Source organism: Hyaena hyaena, unplaced genomic scaffold (assembly GCF_003009895.1).
Source record: "Hyaena hyaena isolate Hyena2069 unplaced genomic scaffold, ASM300989v1 scaffold_584, whole genome shotgun sequence".
In the NCBI taxonomy this organism is placed as follows: Eukaryota; Metazoa; Chordata; class Mammalia; order Carnivora; family Hyaenidae; genus Hyaena; species Hyaena hyaena.
In genome coordinates, this window is record NW_024081205.1 from 60,617 (window position 1) to 73,838 (window position 13,222).

General features: G+C 37.9%; 1 protein-coding gene across 1 annotated transcript in view; it reads right to left on the reverse strand.

Annotated features, from left to right (window-relative positions):
* Positions 1-13,222, reverse strand: part of GLG1 (golgi glycoprotein 1) — a 160,206-nt gene that overhangs the window by 37,906 nt on the left and 109,078 nt on the right. Inside the window, exons 3-5 of the mRNA XM_039256432.1 lie at positions 10,098-10,184; positions 6,513-6,728; positions 678-881 (exon numbers count right to left, since the gene is read on the reverse strand). Of these exons, the coding sequence (XP_039112363.1) occupies positions 678-881; positions 6,513-6,728; positions 10,098-10,184 (507 nt within the window). The remainder of the gene's footprint in view (positions 1-677; positions 882-6,512; positions 6,729-10,097; positions 10,185-13,222) is intronic.

Sequence of the window (13,222 nt, forward strand, 5' to 3'; positions counted from 1 at the left end):
AGGAAAGATGAAAAAAAATTCTCATGATGCTTGGCTACTGTCATTTGCTTCGAAATATACTGTTAATTAGGGAGTCAAGAGAAGTGTCTGTCAGTCTCTTACAACTTTATGTTGGAATCAATAAAATTCATAGTGAGTGGCTCTGATGGTTCAAACTGCATATTCAAAACAGCAGGGGTGGAAATGTATACAAGTTACTCTCAGTTCTTGTGGTAAGAATGGAGATTATTCTATTTAATATGCTAGCAAGTTTTTCTATAAGACCTGCAGATAGTAATTAAGGATTTAGTTTTAAAAGCTAGCTACCTGCTTTTCTGTTTATCTTAGCCCAAAACATATAACATGTATTATGGGAGTTTTAGCCATGAAATAGTTATGAACAGGATTCCGTAGTAAAACAAGATTCCTGTATATAAGTAAAACAAATTTCCAAGAACTGAAATGGAGAAGTAAGACAAAATGGAAAAAATAATGTGTGGAGATTGGAGGAAGCCAACTGTTAACTAGATGTGAAGTCATCAAGAATGAACATCCAACATCATTTTCTGTTATCCTGGGACCAACTGCACCTTCCCTTTCAGTACCTTAAGTACATGGGAGAGTGTGTGGTTTATTTTATTTTGGACTAGAGTATTAAAAAATATTTAAAGAGAAGAACAGTTTCTGAGCTGACTCACATTTTCACAAAAACGCTCCCGATCATCTCTGCAAGCAAAATATAAATGCCGGTCTAGATGAAAGTCATCTGAGGACAGCTCAGCCACCCGCAGAATGGCTTTCTTGCAGAGTTCAGAGACTTGAATCTTGGGATCTCTCTCTTCTGCTTCCTTCACCAGGCCCTTTTCCAAGCATGATACCACCTCACCTTGTGAATGTGCATCCTAAAATAGCAAGGGTACGAAGATTGTAAAACTCTTACCACAATGAGTTTCAAATAAACATCATTTGCTTAAAAAAACCCTCACAGTATATAGTTGGCTTACTGATGTTCTGTTGAGAAATCAGAAGGGAACCAAGCACCCTGGGAAGCAACCACACTGGAAGTTACAGAAAATATCCTCAACAATCTTCTGTTAGAATGGAATACTTGCATGCTACAAATGGGAAGAGAGATCCTGGGAGATTTAAGTATAGTTAAGTTAGCACTAGAAATAGAAACCTGAGGGGGCGCCTGGGTGGCTCAGTTGGTTAAGCATCCAACTTCAGCCCAAGTCATGATCTCACAGCTCATGAGTGTTGACAGCTCAGAGCCTTGGAGCCTGCTTTGGATTCTGTGTCTCCCTCCCTCTTAGTCCCTCCCTAGCTTGCACACACTCTCTCTCAAAGATAAACAGAAAGAAAGAAAGAGAGAGAGAGAGAGAGGGAGGGAGGGAGGGAGGAGAAGGAAGGAAGGAAGGAAGGAGGGGGGGAGGGAGGGAGAAAGGAAACAAAGAAACAAATAGAAACCTGAATTCTTTAAGTTTAAAATGTTAGAAAAATTTTAAGAATTTACATTAGCCTCGTGTTCTGATCATGGTTCATGTCAATGTTGAAATAACACTGCAGAAATCTCTGTTCGTCTACCTCTAAGGGTGAGGTATTTCCCTAATAGTCAAGTTGAAAACAACAACAACAAACCACAAAATCCATTGAAAAAAGATGTTACAGAGACCCTCCTTCTGATTTTTCTACTCTATACTGTCCACAGAGATCCCAATATGTACAATTTGTAGCGTAATACTCACTTTGATGTTTGGGATTTATCCTAATGAGATTTAATGAGATTACCACCCTTTATACAAACTGTTTTTGAGAGCTTTCCTAAAACCATCCAATTATCTTTAATTGTGCATTGCATCATCCCCATGGCAACCACAAGCATCCATTCACTAAAAGTATGAGAAATTTCCCCTAAATATTTTCTATTCAAGAGTCCTAATCTGCTATACTCTGAAGATACGCCTCATAAATACAGCAAACCAAAGCAATAGGAAGTATATGCTATCTTTTATTTACACACACACAATCTTGTTAGAGTAAATTACTAAGTCTATGAAATCATCTGTATATAATAAAAAAATTTCTAAAAACCAAGCAGGGTTTAAGCAAAATTTCAATTCAACAACAAAAAATTATATAGTCTTTTTTCTACTTTGTTGTAATGTGATTGGTTGTATATAGTGCATTAATTTCTAAGTTATTTTCAGAAAAATGTCCATGTTCTCTCCCATTATACCTGTGTAGAGGGGATAAGAGCTGTGGTATCTCTTGTGCAGAGGAGTAAACACAGGCCTAGTGTGCATCAACTTGTCTTGACTTGCAGAAGGAAAGGTGCCTAGCTAACAGTCCATCATTTATTTTTCTAGACCTTCGGGTTCTAGGGTACTGCTAAAATTTGTATGTGGATATTGTATATTTTTCGTAAGGAGGGTTCACAGCTTTCATTAAATTTTCAAAAGATTTACTGACCCAAAAAAGATTTGGAAGCACCCTCTACTAGCAGATTCTCATGGCTCCTATTCTCTATCTATACCTGAACCTTCCTCACTAGCTCTATGAGTCTATCCAGTGCTTATAAATCTGAGAGAACCAAGAAGGTTTTTTAGAAAGCAATTCTGAATAAGTAAAACTCTGAGACAAGTGACAAAAAGATAAGGACAGAGAGAAAAGCTGACACAAACCCCAGAAATCTGGAGTAAGGCTTATTTTTCCTTCCTAAATCATGAGTGACACTCAGGTTTGTCTGACTATGGCCCACTTAAGCAAGGCCTACACATTCTACTTCCCAAAGGAGAAACAAACCTATGATAACAAAGGCTTGGCCAGAAATCTCAGTCACTTAGTATTCACAGTATCTAAGAGATTATTATAAACATGATCTTATTTTATAAAACAAAACAAGATCATATACCAAAGTTGAGTAGCCCATGATAACTTAGATAGCTGCTAGCAACTAGGTCTTAATCATATAAAAATAAAAATAATAATCTGATAATCAACTTTTTTAATCTTTTCTTGACAGAGAGAGGGAGAGAGAGAGAGAGAGAGAGTGTTAGTGGGGGAGGGGCAGAGAAAGAGGGAGACAGAGAATCTCAAGCAAGCTCTGCATAGTCAGCACACAGAGCCCAACACAGGGCTCGAACTCATGAAATCATGAGATCATGACCTAAGCTGAAATCAAGAGTCGAACACTCAAATGACTGAGCTACCCAGGGGCCCCTTGACTGTCAACGTTTGACTTATATTTAGTCTTTAATCCTGGGTCATAGGGTAAAGAAGTGATTTTCATGTAATGAGTCTAAGTGTTTCCCTGTACACTCAGGGTCTGTAATGGTTTTAAATGTGCCATCAGTAAGATTATCTATTTAGGACTGTTATATTTCTTAATGGTTCCATTTGCTGCTTCTTGGATTTAAATAAAGGCAGCAGCATCATGGTTTAAGACTCCCCTAAGGAATCTAAGATTTAATTATAATCATAGCACTTGTAGCACCACATATCAGTACTGGGCCGTAACATCATCTCCATTAGAGGTTTTCATTCATCTTAACTTTAGATAGACAATGTTTTCAAATAAAGATATTTCAAGAATTCTTATTGGTTCCCCCAGAGTCTCTGAGCTTTTCAGTTTAGCTCATTTTAATTTTATAAATGAAATGTACATAAATATTGAAAAGACGACTATATGGCTAATTACTGAATAAGAATGAAAGCAAGGGAAGTAAACTACACACTGGCACACCATCTACAGGAAAATGTTCCTAACTAGATAGAGAGAAAAAGACTGCCCAAATTATTCAAAGTAGTTGGTTAAAAGCAAGGAATGATACAATTACATAACTACTAAATGAAAAGTCTAAAAGTAGTAATAATGTGGCACATTTCCATAATTAAGTTCCTGTATTGGATGCTACACTGTACTTTTTCTTCAGATGATGTAAATCATTTATACTTTTACTTTGGAAGATCTGCCCTTTCATTTTAACTGTATTTGTTCAGGAAATTTTTTATTAACATATAGTCTTTGTTGGGGTGTCTGGGTGACTCAGTCAATTAGGCGTCCTACTCTAGATTTCAGCTTGGGTCATGGTCTTGTGGTTCGTGAGTTCAAGCCCCACGTCAGGCTCTGTGCTGACAGTGTGGAGGCTGCTTCAGATTCTGTTTCCCTCCCTCTCTGCCCCTCCCCTACTCATGCTCTCTCACTCTCAAAAAATAAACGTTATAAAAATTATATAATCATTATTCTCAAATTTACATATATTAACATTTTGAAAAAAATCATAGTTTTGAAATCATGACTTTTCTATATTCATAAAGATGTAGGGTACAAAGAGATTAACCATGATGCCTTTCCTCTGACCATTAGAGGAAGTCAGTTCAAAGCCAGTCACAGAGGAATTTGCAAGTTTCATTGGCAAATGTGAAATTGATGAACCTATTTTCTTCTGTGGTCAGAAGCTGATTCATTAATTTTCAGGATAATCTGCATATCTAAATAAATGGCTTCAGAAAAGTAAACTACCATTTAGAAAAGCCAAGAAGAGATAAAGACATGCTTCCCTCATTTTTAAACTTGGTTGTAGTACCAGAGTGGGTTATATAGGAAGAAGCATGCTTTTTCAAGTGCAAGCATGAATCTATCTTCTTGTCCTCAAAATACAGAAAGTCTCTGATGCTAGGATAGAGATCTGGTATAAACAGAAATTCATCTAAGCAGTAGGCATAGCAAAAGATAAACATGACAAAAATGTGCAGCTTGATGATTCATAGAAATGTTTCTGTTATTTTAACAAAGCTGGCCAAATAGTCCTCACTGTCCTGTCTTTGAGCTCTAGTACTACTGTGTCGTTTCAGTCACTGAGACTTAGTAACTCATATGCAGTTGAAAGCAGGTTTTATAATGACAATTCAGATTGCCAGGAGGGAAGCTAACCAGCAACTACACCAAGGTAGAAAAATTTACTACAAAGAGACATGAATTGTAATGGTCTACTTTACAGTGTAAACGACTAATCACAAATATGGGAAAGTGTCATCACTGATTCCTAAAAAATGTGTCGAGAACACTTATGTGACGATGTTAAAAAGAGTGAGATATGGAACTGGAAATAATCTCTCACACCCTAAATAAAGTCAGAGGAGCTTCCTGAATAATTAGGGTAGCTTAAGTGCTTTTGTGCCATTTCTAGAAGTCTGCTGGGAAAGAAAAAAAAATCTGCCTTCTTGATTAAAACTGGCCTTTCTTTAGCTGCCAAAAGCGGTAAGCCAAGTTCACAGTGCTCTCAAAACCAATTCTGAGGTGCCCTGTGAAAGGGCCAGAGCCCTGTGCTGGTGGGAAGGAAAGGGTATTTGGTGACAGTCAGATAAGAACCAGCACTAAAAGCTTCATTTGAACTGGTGTGTGCAGCTCTAGCATTCTAACACCAGGTCCACTTGGTCAGTGACAGAAGCCTACAAACCATGGGGCAATGAACAAATAGAGGGCAAAGAGACAAAGGGGTTATATTTTCTATCATATTTCCTAAAGAGCAGATTAATGAGCAGTGGCAATTAACAGCTGATGCCAGACATATGCCTCAGACCACCTCTCCCCCAGCAGCTGTTACTTCTCAGGAGTTTCCTTCATTTTGCTGAGCCAACAAATTCAGAATAAACATGGCTAAACCTCCATTATGACCTCCTGGACAACAGACTCATTAGTAACAAAAATAAGACCAGATATAATTAAGAGAGAAAAAAGTCAGCTAGGAATTTTCTTCCCTATCTTTACTAAAACTAGTTCTTCTGAGATAAAGATAACAATACATCACATTTATACAGTACTTTTCTTCTCAGAAGCCGGAAGCATCTTTACTTATCTTAAACTTTTCTAATATTTAAATATCTTCTTTTGTACCAGTGTACTTCCTAAGTATTTTTTTTTATAGCAGCAATGAAGTATATGCAGAGAAAGGTTAGAGAACTCAAGTCTTGGGGCGCCTGGGTGGCTCAGCTGGTTAAGCGTCAGAGTGTGGCTCAGGTTCGAGATCATTATCTTGCAGTTTGTGGGTTAGAGCCCCGAGTCGGGCTCTGCACTGACAGCTCAGAGCCTGGAGCCTGTTTCAGATTTTGTGTCTCCCCCCCAACCTCTCTCTCTCTGCCCCTCCCCTGTTCGCGCGCTTTGTCTCCGTCTCAAAAATAAATAAACATCAAAAAAAATTTTTAAGAAAATTCAAGCCTCTTCTAATCCAACTACTTTGCCCACAAGACCACAAATGCTCTGCCAAGGAACACTACAGGTAACCAGCAACTGGTTTAGTGTTTTGAAGATGACACTACTCTTGGCCGATATGAATTCCTCTGCTTCTACAAACAGTACTGAAACACAAACAAATGAAATGCATTCACAGGTTAATAAGCCTTAGATCTGGGACCTGTCTGGAAGTCCACTTTAAGGCCATCTCCAGCCCTAAATTTTTCCCATGCCAGTTACACAAAACTTTACACTCATCAAATCTGTAGGACCCCTTTGACGAAGCCCATATAGGAGATACCTTTTCTCCAAGCCGAATGCTGCCACATTTCAGAATGTTGATGTCATTTTTGCAGTCATCCATGAAGCCACAGATTAGACGGTAATCACTGAAAATGATGGCCGTCATTTTGGTGATGTATTGGTGACACTGGTATTCAGTGATATTGCCTCGGTGATCCACCAAGCAGGAAACCAAGTAACCCTTTCCAACTGGTTCGTCAGCACATTCTTTAATCTGCTCCAAAGAAAGTGGCTGTTTTACACAAGTATTTTATTCTCATATCAAACAACTTTTATAAAAGAGAGAATGTGTGATATTTTCTTATTGATTTCCCATCACTGTATTTGGGAGAAAAAGAGGAAAACACTTAGAAATATATTTATTTTAAAGAAAATAGTGTCAGGCCTATTCAGAATGTTGTGCCCTCTAGGATATCTGATTAATGTGATTTGCAAGAAATTTTTATAATTACAGCTTAACTGAGATATAAATAAAAAGAGCTTTTAACATCTACAGCTTCAGAATGGTTCTACTGAAAAGTCCCTTTATCCACACAAAGAAGGCAATGGACAGTGAGGAGATTAATCTGGGAAACAGGTTTGGAAAACAGGTGCAGAAATAAAGTCTAGTGTCATGTCTCAAGCCAAGCTACACAGCAAACTATTATTGTTAGGGAAACCTAATGGCCAAAAGGAGGGAGACAGGAAGGCATAATATTACTTCTTGATATGACATTAATGTGTTCTGAATTAACTGTGGATCTGGACATGTGTTTTTGAACTTAGTAGAGTCCCAGCTTCATCATTGTGGTCTGGAACAGAAACATGTTTAAAATGATGCTCAGTGCAGTCTGGCAAAAAGTCTGAGAACGGGAAAGCCACTACAAATCTAATTTGGGTGGTTTAGACAACATGTTCTAGCAGATCAAGCAGAGTAATTCCATATGGTTAGTGTTCCTGCAAAGTGCATCCCAAACCACAAGTGCTAATGAAGCAAACTAGCCAAAAAATGCTGTTATACAGGCATAAAACAGTAAAATCTACTTATCGGGTGTAAGCTTGAATTATAAAATGGGGAAGGTTGTTTGGGAAAACCCTACTGCATTTGAAGAAATTAAAAACAAACAAAAATGGTAGTTTTGACAAGAGTCTAAATGTTTTTTACACCCAATTGTAAATGTTTGTTTTTAATATAAATGAGAAGAGGATGTTTTATTGTTTTTTTGCAACCAATAGAGACCATTCTCTACTATCATACCACCTATCATAAGTATGTTTAGGGGACAAAACAATACACTTTCCCTTCCCAGAAGGTGCAGGAGGGGAAGGATACATTACACACCCATCACTCTATAGCCCACTGGGTCTCTTCAAGTCTAATTCTTATATCAAATCCAAACCAAGTCAAACACTCAATTCAAGACAGAAGACTATTCACTTTTAAAGAAGCAAACTTGAGAATTTAAGTAAATAGTCTCACTCTGGCTTCAAGAGGTCGCAGAGATCTTTAACAATCAAGATGAATACAACTCTTTCAACTTAACCCTTAGCTTTTTTTTGGACACAACTAAAAAAGAGGATCATGAATGTATTTCCAGGAAAAGGCTTGTTTTGTTTATGAGCAAAACAAAAGTTTCAAAAACGAAAGGAATAGCTTCTTGAAAATCTGAGCACTTATAATTCAACCAATGAAAAAACCCTGTGTAAGAACACAAAACTAGTGGCAGACACCTGGGTTTTAAAACTTAATGAAGTGCAAGAGTTCAATACAGCTCTTATTCTGGGCAATCAAGTTTACAAATCTGAAGTAAAGCCAGGAGCACATTTTGAATTGGAGCCCCAATTAGAAACTAAATGCGTATTTAGTTTTAATCACTTGAGATTTTACTGAAACACAGAGACTTAATACCTATTTGTATTTTAGTTCACCACCAATTACAATAGGGGACAGTGTTTGAATTACAAGATTATGCTTTCCTTCAACCATTTCATTGGCTAGAAGTTTATTAAGACAAGTTAAATTTCTATGATTAACAGCAAGAACAGCATTAAATCATCAACATATTTATGAATGGGAGTAACTGAAGTGGCTGAGGAGCAGATTCATAAGGTGCCATTAGAAAACTGCTGCTGTCACTTTTTGACATGAAGCAGTAGGAAAGCGGGAAGCAGGCAGTATTTGGCTCAACCCTGGAGAGTAAATAAAAAGTTTGGTTTGCAATTTGCAGGTATTCTTGTGATGCTGTTTTTCTCCTTGCAAACAGGACTGCAAGAACGAGGATAGGAGGAAGATGTACAATAAAACATTTTGGCAACTATGTTCTTCCTGATATTTAATTTTCCTGACTCCAGTATAATCTCCCTCTAGGGAGGGATAAATTCCCTTTTTTACTTGAAATCTTTGACAAAAACACAATACCCCAAAAGGTTACAAGAGGACCATCATTACATATACATTATAAGAAAACCAATTACATACATATATATACATGCATATCTTTTATAAGCCAGCCAAGAGTGAAATTATTCTGAAGAATCTGCAGAGACTCTGAGCAAAACTCCCACATGGCAATCAAACTGGTATATACAGCTAACCCTATAGCTAGCTAACGGAGTATGACATGCACAATACTAAAGCTGAAGCTCAGTGTTTTCGAAGATATGCTATTCTATTCTGAAGTCCCAAGGTAAATATGAAGAAGGGTAACTGCTTGAAAAGAATAAAACATATCGGATCCAGTATTAAAAGGTTTGAGGGAGAAAGAGGTTCTACAACAGGGTCCCCTAATGATGCAATTGAGGAACAAAAGCTGAGGGCTTATCTGGTTGGAATAGGGTCTTCCATAAGAGAGTGGTCCTGAATTATGTCATCAGTAGGGTAGTTTGAGGATAGATCTGGAGGCTGCAAGGTGTATATTTATTAAGTCTGAGGTGGAAAAACAGCAACTGTTCATTGTCATTCGTACACTTCGTATGCAGAAATCTCTGGTTTTTTTGAAATTTCTATCATTGATTCCAAAAAATAAAATAAAAATTTCAATACCACAATTTTCACTAATATTATTTGTTGTTCACACTGAACCAAGACAGTTGAAAAGTGTCCCCAATTAGTATCCATACAATGCTATAAGATTTTCATTATTTTTGTTTTTATACTCAACATCTACCTATAACAACATACACAATCATTTCAAACCTTTTTTAATGCTAACTCCTACTACTGATCCAAATGTGTAACTCAGAAATGTTGATAAGCCTCTTGGGGAGACCGTTCTGATATGCTTCAGACAGCAAAAGATTGAAAAAAGTGTGAGCGTAGCACTGATGACAGAAGCAGTTGTGTCTTCAGTGTGGGGACCAATGGAGCCTGATTTCCAATGTGTCTGGATCAACAGCATCCTACTGTAACTACAGGTGAATATTAACAAAAAGGAGGCTAGTTACACTCCCCACCACCATGCCCTCTCTCAGACAATACAGATGTGAATTCCGAGAAAAGTAAGTAACCAAATCAATCATTCTTCCCTTAATGACTGGTCTGGTCAACAGATGTAATTTTTTCTCCTAAGCCATTAAATGCCCACAAAATTCTTTCACAACTTACCTCTGATATGGTAGATTTGCAAACTTCTCTGGCCACAGATTCAAATTTGGGGTCTGTAGTTAGATTAAGCTTGTAATTCCACAACAACTAGACATAAGAGAAAACAAACAAACAAACAAAAAACCAATGTAGTTAGGATAGTATGAAATTTCCCATCAATGGTTACCGTAAGTGATAAAAGTCCATTACATAGAGTTAGATAAAAGCATATTCAGTTAATGAAAAGTAAAGTAAGAGCAGTGCCTGGCTGGCTCAGTCAGTAAAACATGCAACTCCTGGTCTTGGGGTTATGAGTTTGAGTCCCACACTGGGCAAGTAACTTAAGAAAATTAAATGTTTTTTAAAAAAAGATTAAAATGTTATTTTGTTTATAGATAAGGAAAAAATGGGGGTGCCTAGGTGACTCAGCTGGTTAAGTGTCCTACTCTTACTTTCAGTTCAGGTCATGATCTCATAGTTGGTGAGTCTGAGCCTCACATCAGGATCTGCGTTGATGGCTCAGAGCCTGCTTGGGATTCTGTCTCTCCTCTCTGCCCCTCCCTGACCTCTGTGAGCACACGTGCACTCATTCTCTCTTTTAAAAATGTGCAGACAGGTGCCTAGATGGCTCAGTTGGTCTGACTTCAACTCAGGTCATGATCTCATGGCTCGGCTTGTGAGTTTGAGCCCCATGTCAGGCTCTGTGGTAACATTTCAGAGCCTGGAGCCTGCTTTGGATTCTGTGTCTCCCTCTTTCTCTGCTCCTCCCCTGCTTACCCTCTGCCTCTCTCAAAATAAACATGTAAAAAAATGTGCAGACAAAATAAAATATTACCACTCAGACATACTTACTTTTCACTTAAGAACAATTCTTTTTACGTCAAGAAAAAAACTGCAATTAAAATCCCTGGTATGGTTTTCAGAGAAAACATTAATAGGGGTGTATAAGCTAAATTTTATTAAACCTATTAAAAGTATAACCCTGAAACTTAGATTTGGTGGGTTTAGATGCAGATTTCTCAATCCATAGTGCTTTCACAGATCAGTTTTATGAAGGAGAGATGCCCAGAGTCAAGTTTCCAGGTATATCTATCTTGAGTCCTTTAAAACTCTCCCTTGTCTTGACATATGCACCATAAGGTTTACTTTACACAATTGTTTTAACATGTTTTAAAGTACAAAATATTTAAAGCCATTACTATTCACAGGTGAGGGCTGAATATTACCTTACCTTTGCAGCTTTACTTAAAATTTTTCAATATATGATTCAATTTTTGAAAAGTAGCCGAAAGGAGCCCTTATACTCAGCTCAGATGGAGAGACAGAGCAGGGACTTTGTATGATGTTGAAAATGGAGAGGTTGGGGGAGGGAGAAGCAGTTCACAAGCCTTTCTCTCTGCTATACTCCAAGACTAAACAATGCAACCAATCACTCAATGATTCACTCAAACATTTGGTTAGCACTTATGATATACCACACACAGTGTAAAGTCAAGGTCTTCATAGGCTATTAGAGGAAATAGAAAAAGATGTTTCAGTATGTGCTAGGAGCTGAGAGTTAAAACAAGAGGAGAAAGACAAAGACCATCCAATGGTGGCTATGGTCAACGGCAAAGTACTGTATTTGATTAACAGCAACATAAAGTACCACAGCAGTGCAGGGGAGGAGTACCCCAGACTGTGTTGGGGCATTTGGTCCAGTAAAGTTTACCACAGAAAGTGTTATCTAAGATGAAAGCTGAAAGACCAGCAGTTAGCCATAGTAAAGGGAAGGAGAAGACTATTAGGTAAAGTAAACAGCACACACAAAAGCCCACTGAAAGTGACGCAGGGTATGTCAGAGGAACCCAATTCCAATGGAAGACTGACTCTGGAGAGGCAGGCCTGGGCCGGATCATAAAGCCCTAAGAAGCTATGTCTGAGCTTCAACCTGAGAGTAATGAGGAGTCACTGAAGGGAAAGGGAGTGACATGTTCAGATGTGCTTTTCAGAAGGAGAACAGAGGGTTATATAACTGTGTTAGGAACAACACAGAAATAATCTGCTAATTCTGTATAGGAGTACTAAAGAAAATTTTGTGAATAAATAAAATATGAAAGATGAATAAGATTTCTTTTCCTCTCTTCTCAAAAAAAAAAAGAGAAAGAAAAAAGAAAAAAAGCTAGGGGCACCTGGGTGGCTCAGTTGGTTAAACATCCGACTTCAGCTCAGGTCATGATCTCACAGTTCGTGGGTTTGAGCCCCACGTCGGGCTCTATGCTGACAGCTAGCTCAGAGCCTGGAGCCTGCTTCAGATTCTGTGTCTCCCTCTCTCTGACCCTCCCCTGGACATACTGTCTCTCTCTCTCAGAAATAAATTAAAAACATTAAAAAAAAAAAGCTAACAAAAAGCTCTAATCTCTCAACTCTCATCAATAAGTGAGTTTTTAGAAAAAAAGGAGCAGAATCTGGCCACCATCTAAGCTCTAAGAGGACGAACTTCTGCCTTGTTCAGGATGGTGCATGCTCGGTGCCCCGAAGAGGGACTGAAGGAACACATAGGTATCAACAAATATTTGTTAGCTACGTAAACAAAAGAATAAACTTATACAATTATGAGTGACAAGTTCAAACAAGAGGACATTTGAGGCCAGAGTGAGAAAGCGTATAGCAGAAGCTCAGCTCTAACTGAAGAAATCTTGGGCCTCCTGGCTCCTCACAAGCAAAGATGAATCCAGTGAATCAAAAGACAAGGTTAGAATTTAGACAACCACATTGTACAATTATGTATTAATTCAGTCAGTACTACTTGGTCATTAAATTTAATATTTTAAAATTAAAGCAACATTCTTCTTTTAAAATTAAGAACATTCTAGTATTCTGTATGTACATCTAACCAAAGACAGACTCTTGTAGCTGACTCAGTGCCATTTCTTTCATTAAGAAAGATGAGAATGCAAATTGGTGCAGCCACTCTGGAAAACAGTATGGAGGTTCCTCAAAAAATTAAAAACAGAACTACCCTCTGACCCAGCAACTGCATTACTAGGTATTTATCCAAGAGATATAGGTATGTTGTTTTGAAAGGGCACGTGCACCCCAATATTTATAGCAGTGCTATCAACAACAGCTAAAGTATGGAAAGAGTTCAAATGTCCATCGATGGA